This window comes from Ailuropoda melanoleuca, chromosome 9 (genome assembly GCF_002007445.2).
Source record: "Ailuropoda melanoleuca isolate Jingjing chromosome 9, ASM200744v2, whole genome shotgun sequence".
NCBI lineage: Eukaryota > Metazoa > Chordata > Mammalia > Carnivora > Ursidae > Ailuropoda > Ailuropoda melanoleuca.
The window spans coordinates 1,503,117-1,515,289 of NC_048226.1; the positions used below are offsets into that span (position 1 = coordinate 1,503,117).

Genomic DNA, 12,173 nt, shown 5'->3' on the forward strand with positions numbered 1-12,173 from the left:
GTTCTGCTAAATTGTGTCTGTAATTTAGGTGCGCTGGGCCTCAACTTGGACGAACGGTACAGCTGATGCCATTATTTGTGGTCAGTTAAGGTCACCCCACCAGCAGGGAGATCAGAACACAACTCCATTAGGACAAAGTCATCATTGCAGCCACAAGCCCAGAGATGGGATCCATGGACGAGGATTTTTACTGTTCCAAACACGGTGGCAGAAACATTTCACCACTACACGCCTGTTAGAGTGGTGAGAACCTAAAACAATGACAAAACCGAATGCTGGTGCGATCTGGGGTGACAGGGACCCTTCTTTGATGCTGGTGGGTGCAGCATGGTGTGGCCACGTGGGAAGGCAGTTTGGTGGTTTCTTACAAAACTAAACATGTTCCTACCACAGGATCGGTAATCACGCTTCCTGGTATTTACCCAAAGGAGTTGAAAACTCATGTCCACACAAAACCTGCCCGTGGACGTTGATAACAGTTTTGTTCGTAATCACCCGAACCGGGAAGCAACCCAGACGTCCTTCTGCAGATGAGCGATAAGCACACTGTGGTCCCTCCACACAATGGAGTGTCGTTCAGCACTAAACACGGATGAGAATCTAGCCGTGAAAAGACACGGAGGGACCTCGAATACGTATCACTTTGTGAGCGAAGCCAGTCTGAAACGCCTGTTGTAGGATTCCAACCTTAGGACCCTCTGTGAAAGGCAAAGGCATGGAGGCAGTAAAAAGATCAGGGCTTGCCAGGGGTTCAGAGCGGGGCAGAGATGAACAGGTGGAGAACAGAGGAGAGTTAGGGCAGTGAAGCGATCTGTATACCATGGTGGACACACGTCATTAAACATTCGTCAAAACCCATAGAATGTACAACACTAGAAGTGAACCCTGATGTAAACTGTGGACTTGGGGTGATTATAATACGTCGATGTCATCAGTTCATCGATGGCACAAATGTCCCACTCTGGTGCAGGACGTTGGTAGAGGGGGAGATTGTGCATGTGGGTGCAGGGGGCAAATAGGGACTTTCTGCATTTTGCTTAAGTTTTCTGTGATCCTTAAAGTGTTCTAAAAAATAAAGTCCAGGGGCGCCTGGGTGGCTCAGTCAGTTGAGCATCTGCCTTCAGCTCAGGTCATGATCCCAGGGTCCTGGGATTGAGACCCACATGGGGCTCCCTGCTCAGCTGGGAGCCTGGTTCTCCCTCTGCCCCCCCTGCTTGTGCTCTGTCTCTCTCTGTCAAATACATACATACATACATAAATAAATAAATAAAATCTTTAAAAACATAAAAGTGAAAAATAAAGTCAACTAAAGGGAAAAGTAGAAACATTTCTAGATTAAAGGAGACTCCAGAGACATGACGATGTATAATTCTGGATTGGGGTCTGGGAACCAGAATTCCTTTTTTCCATAGAGAACATAATTGGGATAATTGGGAAAAATGAATAACATTTGTAGCTTAGATAATTATACTGCATCCTGATGATTTCTTTTTTTGATAAGTTCTTGATTGTGATCTCATGACGTGGTTATGTAAGAGCGAGCCCTTGCTCTTAGAAATGCACACTGGAGGGTGTGGCAGAAAGGGCTATAAGGTCCCCGATTATTCTCAAGTGTTCAGAAAAAGATAATATGAAGATATACGGAGAGAAAGCAATAAAGTAAGTGCCGTAAAACGTAAACAATTGGGGTGAAATGTGTACGGTCGTTTTTTCTACTATTTTTACAACCTACTGGGAGTCTGAAATTATTTTGAAATAAAAGAGTACGAAAAATTGGGCAGGCAAACCACTTTAAATGAACTGAAAAGGACATAAGGAGCATTAAACTCATTTTGAGGCAGTTCTTCATTCTAGCTCCCCTGTCCCCGCGTCCCTGTAGTCGGGGGCTCACCCATGACGAACTGAAGACCTCACCCCACAGCGGGTGTTACAAACAGAAAGTCTGTCACAGCCGTCAGGGGACACCACTGTGCACTTTACAGGAGGTAGGCAGTTCGCTTCCGATTTCCCTAGAACGTCCCACACAGACGGGGGTGCAGTCTGGACAAGTGAAACCATCAACAGCACCACGGACGGTGTGCTGACTCAGTGACCAGCGAGACCGTGTGACCAGCCCTCGGCGCGGTCAGCCTCAGCTCCCGCCACCTGAGGGACCGACCTCGCCTGGGGCAGGAGGACCGTCCCACCTTCCGACACCTACTCGCTCTACTAGTTGCTTACACAGTTCACAGCCTCCTACATCTTATTTCAAGTGACTTCCCTAAGTTAGCCCGGGAAGCTACGTTTCAAGTTTGCATGTTAAAATGAGATCGCATCTATCAGTGGGACTGGCTCTGTTTGGGGTTAATTAATACGTGGAGATTGAGTGAGCAGACGCTTTGGAGTCAGACCAGTCTGGGTTTAGATACTTAGCTCTGGAACTCATTAGCTGTGTGACCTTGAGCAAGTCACTCAACCTCTCTGAATATCACTCACCAGACCTGTGAAGTGAGAATGAAAAGAAGTGAATTAAAGAGTTACAAAGGGTGGGATGCCTGGGTGGCTCAGTTGGTTAAGCGTCTGACTGTTGATTTCAGATCAGGTCCTGATCTCAGGGTTGTGGGACTGAAACCCGTGTCTGGGCCTGTGATCGGTGCAGAGTCTCCTTGTCCCTCTCCCTCTGCTCCTCCCCCTGCTCGCGCACTCTGTCTCTCAGATAGATAGATAAAATATTTTTAAGAAGTTACAAAGGGTTAAATAAAATATATAAAAAATACTTTTGAACCTTTTAGGCACTTTATTTAGATACAGTATATGTCACAGATACAAGCCTACATATTCACATAAATACAAATATGATTCAGTTGCTATTTAGATTGTATGGATTAAAATTGGAAACCAGCAAGACCAAAATGCCCTCCAGGGTGGCCAGGAGATTCTCAGCATCAGCTTGGGTCGTGACCATCGTCCGCAGTCTGGAACATTTGTTTTTTTTCTAACTGAAGCAGACTTATCAGACCTTGAGGGACAGACTGAACTGACCAAATGCCAATTTATTTTTAATGGGGAACAAAAATAGAAAGTTCATCGGCTCCTGTGGGCTGACCTGCTCCTTACCTCCTCACAGCAAACCTCCTTAGATAACCAGATTATACCTGTGGTGTGTGTGGAGTGACGGGAGAAGACAGGTGCCGACCAGGAGACAGTCTGGGGCAGATGTTGTGGGGAGGTGGCCAGCTGGAGTGGGAAGGCCCCAAGAAAGACCTGTGGGAAATTCAGATCCCTTGAGAACTCCCAGGAGACACCTGGGGCGGCGGGAAACCTTGTGAGAGACCACACCCCCTGCTGACGGGGAGAGGTGGGTGTTCATGTCATCCTTTGAGACACAACAACGAAGCAACAGTGATTGACGCTCCCACCTCGGCCGGCATGCCAACGCCGTCCAGAGCTGGGGCATCTCTAACCTGCAGTCCCCTGATGGAAATGGCAAGCAGGGACAACTGGTGAGTGTCTAAGGTTTGCCTCTAACTTACATATGAGATGGTTTTTAAGTTCAATTCTAAAATGCCAAGACTGTGTTTAAAGTAGGTAGATTTCAGAAGACCAAAATCTCACCCCTCAAGGAGTTAGACTCCGTGTGCTCAAAATAAATGTTCTTAAACAGAGACATGCTTACTTCCCTCCGTCAGTGTGACCTCCAGGGAGGGAGTCATTGTCACCTGTCCTCTATTTGTGGTAATATTCATGCTAATGACGGAGCAGTCGCAGACCAGTTGTCCGGATAATGAACTTGGCCCGGGCGTGTTGTCTCGGAGTAACCAGTGTGGACGCCAATGGAATGTTGAAGATTACTTGGAGAGAGAGATTAATCATTAACCGACCCCGTTAACTCACTTGGATTTTTAAGCAATAACAACCTCTTTGTAAATAACAATAAGTTCAAACACGCCTCTTCAGAATTGCCTATTAAAATGTTCAGAGAACCTTATTATGCAGGAAAAAAAAATGTCACTTGTGAGGGTGTTTCCAAAATGGATTAATACAAACAGGAAAGTGGCTACCTATGAAAATCCGAATAAATTCACACACGTGGCATTTCATCGCAAAGGAGGCCAAATCAAAAATGCCCGAGCCTGTGAAATCATGGTGTTAAGGCGCCTGGAAGGTCTGAAAGAGCTGAGCTTCGGGGTTTGGGGGGTTACAACTGCTGCTGGAAATGGAGCCATTGAGCTCCTTCTCACGCTCTTGGGGGGCACGAGGACTCACTCCGAGTAGAGCGCCGAGCTCGGAGTAGCCTTTTTTCCTACCCCTTTCCCTCTTGTTCTCCAAGAGTGACTGATACAGTTTTTAATATAATTTGATCAGAATTATAGCAAGAAAAAAAATAAGAGGCATTGTGAGGGATGTGCTGGGGAGCACGCTGGGCTGCCCTCACTGTGCGTCCTACCGCAGCGACACGGACAGGAGGCGTGGTGGGCTACGGGAGCACTGTCCTCTGATAAGACGGTCGCCTTCCCCGAACCCATACTTCCCCACCTCGCTCACTCCATCGTACTAGAATGGTGGCTCAGGATAAGAGATGGGTAATGGGGAAGAGACAAAAACAGGAAGGCCTGAGCTCACAACTTAATGAAATGAGCGTAGAAAAGAAATGGGTCCCAGCACGGTGGGGTATGTGGCAGTGTAGGGGAAAGCTGGGACACGGAGCCCCTTCATGGAGGAAGTTACGCAATTTCCAGTGGAAGGAGAAGGCAATCAGGAATACACGGTACTGATGAAGGAGAAGGGCGTCTCGGGGAAAGGAGGCATCACGGTGCATGTTGTGTGTCGGAAATGACAAGGAGCTGGATTTTATCAGAGCACAATGGTTGGCGGGGAGGGTGGGAGGCGGTAGGTGGATACACAGAGGTCCTTTCCAAAGACTCTGCCCTTGGACTAATTTATAGATGCTTCTTTTTATTTCTTATAAACATTTCCGACTTCTTGCTAAATCAGTCTCTGCATCTATCTCACGTCATTTTTCCCCGAGTTGTAGTGGCCGTCTGTGGAAAGAGCCTTGCATCCTTCTCTGGAGCCCTACCCCCTACCCTTCAGAGCCACGGGGTTCCACCAGGAGGCGCTTTCTTCTTATATGACCTGTATGACCTGGTCTCCTATCCCCAGACGGGACAGCCATGGTCACCTGACCCACGGACATGGTTGATCTGGGGTAGGCATCGAAGCCAGGGCAGCCCCAGCCTTCCAGTCTGTAGAGGAAGAGATGGGGCCCTGCTCCGTGTGCGGGAGCCAGAGACCGTGCCAGCTCTCCTTGTCAGGGGCTAGGTCTTCTCCATGGGGAGGAAGGTGGGAGCCGTGAGGAGGTGAGAGGAGATGTGTACAGTGAGTCCGGGGTGCTCAGAGGCACGGTTCCAGTTTTCCTGAAGTGTAACCATGTTCGGGTCCTTCACCCTTTCTTCAGATTCTTCCATTGGCCCCAACTGAACTGGGGAGCTCTCGTGTACAAAGTGCAAGTCCTCACTAAGGGACTCCACCATTTTAACCTGAACGGGGTTCACTCATTTCCACTGATTCCTGTTTAATAATCAAGGACTTGCAGCTGTGAATTCTTCTCGGGGGATAGATTTTGATGTGTGGTGTCTTCTTTACACTATTTTTCCAAATTGTCAGTTGCTGTGGTTTTGAATTCCTTNAATCCCTCCCCCCCCCCCCCGCCACGTGCCCCATTTCGTCCTTGGCTACTGAGCCTTACTTCTCGGATAACAGCCATAATAGCAGCAAATACACGTTGCCAAGCGCATGCGAGATAATGTTCTAAGCCTTTCACAAATGCCAGCTCACTTAGTTCTCACAAAATCCCTTTGGGGTAAGTACTGTTTTATCCCTATTTCATAGGTGGGGAAACTGAGGCGCAGAGTGTAAGCTCCGTGGCAGGTGAGCAGAGTGTTTGCACACGGGCCGTCCGGCTTCCGAGGCCACGGTCTGAGAGCAGCGTAGCTTACACGGCTCCGTGCGGTAGGGGGGACCACCAGCATGCCGCCAGCGACTGAGAAAGCCCGAGAAGCTGCCAAGGATGGGGGTGATCACCTGCTGTAGGACACTGGGTTCTCGTAGCCTCAGAGCAGCTCCCAGGGACCAGCTGCCTGTCACATTATGGCCCAGTGTTGTCTCCAATTCCACCGGGGCCCAGCCACGTGCCCTCCCCCCCGGGGCCGGGAGGACTTGTTTTAGGGGAAGTGGAACAGACCCTTTGGTCCTACAATCTGGCTAAGAGTAAACCACAAACCTCAAATCGGCACATGTCACCGTTAGGCGTGAGTTGCTGTGTATTCGATCTGTCACAGGCTAGAAGAGCTTAGCTGAAGTCTTCACAGCCGTGGGAGTTTTGGTCCATTTCTTCTTGAGTTTCTAGCAGGATTTGCACACCTTGCTGCTTGTTTTTGGTCCCTGAGAGTTCACAGATGGGGCTTTCTCACCGTAGATGTGTGTGCCTGTTATGTTCTGACTTCAGACTGTCCCTCTGTACCATGTGGCGGGGGCAGAAATCGACTCATCCTAGACTCCTTTGACCAACTAAACTCTCACCCTGAGCACGGACGGTGTCTCCTCTGGAGACCGTGGTCTCCGTCAGATGGAATGCAGGGTCCGCCTGAGGCCCTTATCCTGCCACCCCTCCTCAAGGTGGTGTCCAGGTGGCGTGGAGGGGCTGGTGGGGAGCAAGGGCCCTAGGATTCCTGCTCCCCTCGTTCTGAGTGGCTGGGGCGGTCACCTGGCCAGTGAACTTGAAGGCATCTTCAGGAGGCCTGGATTACCCTGAAATCTGTGGCCCTGGTTTGGAGCCTTTGTTCCTTGAGGCCTGCTTGTCCTCCTCACCCAGCAGCCTGGGAGCCTAGACACAGGACCTTTGGGTCCCCTTGCCTGCGGGAAGCAAAGATCTGCAGCACACCACGCGGGAGCCCCACGGGGCCAGGAGCGCCGCGGGGGGCCCAGCTCTCTGGCCGCATCCCTCCATCCCTGCCGAACCATCCTGTGCGGTCTCCCTCCCTGGGCTTCCAAACGGGGGAAAGCCCTCGGCTGTTGGCTTTTCCATCAGCTCATTGGAGGTGCCTCTCCCCGGACTTGGGCCAGAAGATGGAAGTCAGGGCTCCCGCCGTGCAAGGAAAGGGTGCAGGCGTGTCCGCGCGCGTGTGTGCGCGTGGGGCCTGAAGTGCTCGTGCGTCCGGGCTAGGTCTCTGCGGGGGCAGAAGCAGGAGCCATGGGGGGGGACCTCCAGCACCCGCCGGGTCACCTTCGAGGCGGACGAGAATGAGAACATCACCGTGGTGAAGGGCATCCGGCTTTCGGAAAATGTGATTGATCGTATGAAGGAAACTTCCCCATCTGGTTCGAGGTCTCAGCGGCATTCTGTTTCTGATGAAGAATTGAAGAGAAGAGTGGCTGAGGAGCTGGCACTGGAGCAAGCGAGGAAAGAATCTGAAAATCGGAAACGACTAAAGCAAGGCAAAGAACTGGACCGAGAGAGGGCTTTTGCTAATGAGCAGTTAACCAGAGCTATTCTTCGAGAGAGGATATCGAGTGAAGAAGAACGAGCCAAGGCAAAGCACCTGGCTAAGCAGCTGGAAGAGAAAGATAGAGTGATAAAGAAGCAGGATGCATTCTACAAAGAGCAGCTGGCTAGACTGGAGGAGAGGAGCTCAGAATTCTACAAAGTCACCACTGAACAATATCAGAAAGCTGCCGAAGAGGTGGAATCAAAGTTCAAGAGGCATGAGTTTCATCCTGTCTGTGCTGATCTGCAGGCCAAAATTCTCCAGTGTTACCGCCAGAACACCCAGCAGACCCTCAGCTGCTCTGCTCTGGCCAGCCAGTACATGCGCTGTGTCAATCAGGCCAAACAGAGCATGCTTGAGAAGGGAGGATAAAGTCAACTTTTCGAACAAGCAGAACTCCTCAACGTTAATTCCAGAGGCGGAACATTTTTTTTTCCTAGTAAGAAAGTAACCCATTTAAGGAGAAGACGATTAAAGAGAAGCACCAAAGAGCAGATCCAGCTGAAGCATATCCCAGTTTGATCAACTGCAGTTTGAAAAGCCAAGGTCTAGATCAGGTATCAGCCAGCAAGGACACACTGCAGTGTTAGTCAACCCTGTTCATGATGATTAAAAGAGAAAGGCAGCCCTCGCCACCTTTCCGACTTTCTATTCAACTCTTTCTTCTCAGGAGCTCCAGGGTTGGGTGAATCTTCATTCCAGCAGAGCTGGGGCAGGGGGTTGGGATGGGGGCTAAGGTTTTTGGAGTGGGGTGGGGAGAGGGCACCATACCTCCCCCAGCAGTGCTGGGTCATCTAGGCTCTGGCGTGTTGGTTTTCTCTTTTTCTTTTCTCCCTTGACTATATAAGAGTTACTTCATTTTAACTTATTATGGTGATCATATAAGTAAGACAAAAAGGAGAGAAAAATGTACCTCTTTTACTGGAATAATGTTTATGATTACAAGTGAAATAAGGCATTTTTTATCAACATAAAGGCAACCTTGGCTTATATAACCTCTTCTCTATCATGAATACTGACATCTTTACTGCACTCACTATCAATAATAAATATATTTTCCGAAGGAAAAAAAAAAAAGAAGATGGAAGTCAGAACGCGTGGGTCTGACAGCCCGTTCCTTCCCCCTTCTTCCTCTCCCCACTCTCCCTGAGGCAGAACAAGAGGATCCGCCCCTTCCCGTGTCTCTCTGTCTCTGCCTGTCTGTCTCTCTCTCTCTGTCTCTGTCTGTCTGTCTCTCTGTCTGTGTCTGTCTCTCTCTCTCAGGGGGCAGGGGGTCCAGCCACACATCCTTTCTCCTCTGCCGGGCTATCAGAGTCACTTTCTAAAACGTCTCGAGTCTCCAGAGCACAGACATCACCACATTCAAGTCCACGGTCGCTAGCACTCAGCACAGAGGTTCGCGTCACTGGCCGCACAGGTGGGGAAAGCGAGCTGTAAGAGACTTCACGAAGCTCCAGGGCGGGTAGCAGGGTGTGCTGGTGACAGAGGGCACCTGTACCACACTCTCTGCTTCAAAGGCCGTGCTCCCGTCTTTTCCGTAAACGCGTGGCCCATCCAGGTCTCGGCTGAGTTCCTGCCTCTGAGAGTAACGGGGAGACCTGCTGGCTGGGGGGCTGCCTAGAAACACTGCTTCTGGGCAGTTGTTGCCTGGGTAGAACTGGACATGGGAGGGAGGCCGGGGGGCAACAGTCCCACCACTTCTCTGTCCAGCAAAGAACAAGAAGTTAGGGAGAAGGGAGGAGTGAGGGAGGGGGAGAGGGGCCGAGCAGTGTGGGGCAGAGAAGAAACGCCCCTACTCGAAGATACCGCAGCCTGTCTGTCTGTCTGCCCTTCCGTGCCCTTTTTTGGAAGAAGGCCCTGCTTTCATTCCCGACCTCTTGCTATCTTGAAGGGAGGAGAGAACAATCTGGGGTCATCACACATCGCACATGGGAGTCCTGTCTCTCGTGTCAGAGCTCACAGGGATGGGACACAGCGGCCAGGTGACCGACTGCTTCCCCGCTCCCCCCCCTCCCCCCGCAAGTGTCGCCAGCCCTGTGGCTGCCGGCCCAGAGCATTTCTGGGAGAAGCACACTGGGAATCAGGAATCCCCAGCTATGGGCCCAGCGGGTCTGCCTTCATTCCTTTTTTTAAAAAATGCAAATCTCAGCTTCCAATTCAACAGCCTCCTTTGGAATTTAAAAGAGTTCTAGGTTGTTTAGAGGTTGAGTGGAATTCCTGAGCCTGTTAACCGGTCACAGTCTACTAGCTCTCATAATTAGCACGAGACCACTGTATTGTGTAAACGCCACTCAGTATTCAACAATGACTAACCGCTCCATTTCAGCCTGTTTACTTAGCAGTGGGGGCTTTCCTCCACTATCGATGTATCTGGGTATTTACCTATTTAACGAGAGAGAAGAGAGTGAGCGAGCGACACTGAGACAGAAGGTAAGGGCCCAGATCCCCCATTTCTCTACCCTTTCACAACACCTCCCTGGCCCAGCCCCCAAATCCCAGCACTGTGGGTGACCGGGTTCCAAGTCTTGCCAGGCTACAGAGCTGTGTGACCTTGGGATTCTCTGCCTGGAGCCTCAGGTCCCTAATCTGCAAACAGCGAGGGCTGAATTGGGCAAGGTCGAAGATCACCCACCTGAGACATGCGGGGGGGGGGGGGGGNCAGGGGGGGGGGGGGGGGGAGAAGGTGGAATGTCTCCTTCTGTTAGCGTCACACGTGTTCTTACTGAAAGCCACAGCACGACAGACTCGAAGCAGACTTCGTAAGTGTCCCAGCCTGGAGCAGCAGGCCACATGCTACCTGTCTTTTATCGCAAAGGACAAATGCAAAGAGAAGGATTAAAGATATCTGCAGAGTAACATTTACAGAATGGGCAGCAGGGCTCAGCACAGTAGGGAAGTAAAACTTGTCGACAATATGCGTGTACAGGTTAAATGCGTGTGTATGTGGTAATGCACTATGTTCACCCCAATTTTCTTTTTCAGGGCTAATATTACAAATACATTTGTTCGCAGACAATATCCAAGGGAGCCGTAGGTCCTGGCTGATGGGGAACCCCCCCCAGGAGAAGGGCTTGCTGACTTCCAAGGGGCGTGGAGAGTGGGAGGGTGCAGAGCTCGGTGGCAGTAGGGGCATGGCGATGCTGGGGGCCCTGTATGGAGATGGGCCACCAGACGGAACTGCCCGTGGGGAGCAGGGCCGAAAGGGAACATTTAAGGTGGATGTTTACCTTGTTTGATGTGAACAAGGTGAACCACCTCCTGCATTTGCCTTAAGAAATCTTCAGTCAAGTACATATTGTGTGTCCTGTGCACGTGGGTATCTGAGTGTGCTGCCTTTTGGGGTATGTAGAAAAGAAGCTGGGGTCTCATTTGGCTTGCTGTTGGGAGAATCGGGGACATTCTCCTTGATACAAGGATGCTGGCGGTGCCCAGCTGACTTCCGAGTTGCTCTTTCTCTCATTATCTCCCTGGGCCTGGCCCAACCCCGTTGCCAAATGCCCAGAGGCGTCAGTCTGCACTTGAGAGGTCTTCTCCACCCGCCTCTCCACATCCTGCTCATTTCTTCAAAACCGACTTTCATTTTCCCTGATCACAGCACACTCTCTCAGCCTGCATTCATTCAGCATACCCCCCACCCACCCCCAGCAGCTGTGTGCTTCCTGAGTACAAATATCTTCTTGGGCTCCTCTCCTCCCCACCCTCAGGCTAGGCCCTGGGAAGACAGAGCTCCATGGCTTCCTTTCCATGGTACACCCAGCACCTAGCTGGCATGCTGGAGACATTCCACGTCTGCCCAAACAATAGCCAAATGAATATCATTAAGCGCCTATTAGATCAGTAGTGACAAATACTCCCCGAAAACAATGCCTATTTGAAAAATACATCCCAAGCATTGTTTTTCTACCCCCCCCGCCCCACCCCCCAAGTGCTTGTTTGGAAGGATTTAAGAAAGTCCGATGTTTTTGCAAACATTTCTCCATTTAGGGGCCATCTTGCCCTTCTTGGCTCTCACCTGAAATGTATTCACCCATCCCTGTGAGCTTTACACCTAGGGCACCCGCCTGGGTGGGTTTTCTTCCTAAGAGCCAGGAGCTTTCACAGGGATCCAAGTGTCTGGGGGAAAAACAGGCCCTCCAAGCTCTCTACAGCGTAACCTCACCAGGATATGCAGATAAAAACATTTAAAACCCCGTTCAATTCTCTGTTTGGTTGTATCCATAAGGCTCTTGCAACAACCTCAGGTAAGAACCACGCCAGTCACCAGGCCGAAGAAGAGCAGAGCTGAGTGGCTTCCTCGGAGCTAAGTCATTCCTGATTACTGGGCCGGCTGCCTGGGCGGGGGTGTGCACCGAGCGCGCTCCCAAGCCGCCCCGGCCTTGGGAATTTCTGGGCGCCGGGCGCTCACCCCTCGGCCGCGGCTCCAGCCCGGGAGCCAGGCGGCACGGCCCCGGCATGCTAAGTGGGCCGCACTGGGCGCCTTTGTTCCCCGCGCCTCTAAGGACCGCTTCCCTCTGCATCTTAATGGGCTTCTCCCCCACCCGCTCTGCGCCCCGGCCCCCGGCCCCCGCGCTGCGTCCCGGACACCGGAGCGCGGGCCGGTCCTTAGTCGCTGCCCGCCGGCCGGGCCCGAGCACCTGCGCCCGGGGC

At 51.3% G+C, this 12,173-nt stretch overlaps 2 protein-coding genes across 8 annotated transcripts in view; both read left to right on the top strand.

The window, feature by feature from the left end:
- Positions 1-12,173, top strand: part of ARNT2 (aryl hydrocarbon receptor nuclear translocator 2) — a 210,038-nt gene that overhangs the window by 21,674 nt on the left and 176,191 nt on the right. For 6 of the 7 annotated variants that reach the window (XR_004627635.1, XM_034667791.1, XM_034667788.1 and 3 more), the window contains exon 1: positions 11,677-11,767. The exons of the other annotated variant lie outside the window; for it this stretch is intronic. Coding sequence is in view for 5 of the 6 variants with exons in the window: in XM_034667791.1 (XP_034523682.1) it covers positions 11,692-11,767 (76 nt within the window). In the remaining variant the exon portion in view is untranslated. Of the gene's footprint in view, positions 1-11,676; positions 11,768-12,173 lie in introns of those variants that run through there. 7 annotated transcript variants of the gene reach the window in all.
- LOC100466824 (MICOS complex subunit MIC19) lies at positions 6,010-8,176 on the top strand. The gene is made up of 2 exons (XM_034668879.1): positions 6,010-6,068; positions 7,070-8,176. The coding sequence occupies exons 1-2, from the start codon at positions 6,010-6,012 to the stop codon at positions 7,896-7,898; spliced, it is 888 nt and encodes a 295-aa protein (XP_034524770.1). The 3' UTR covers positions 7,899-8,176.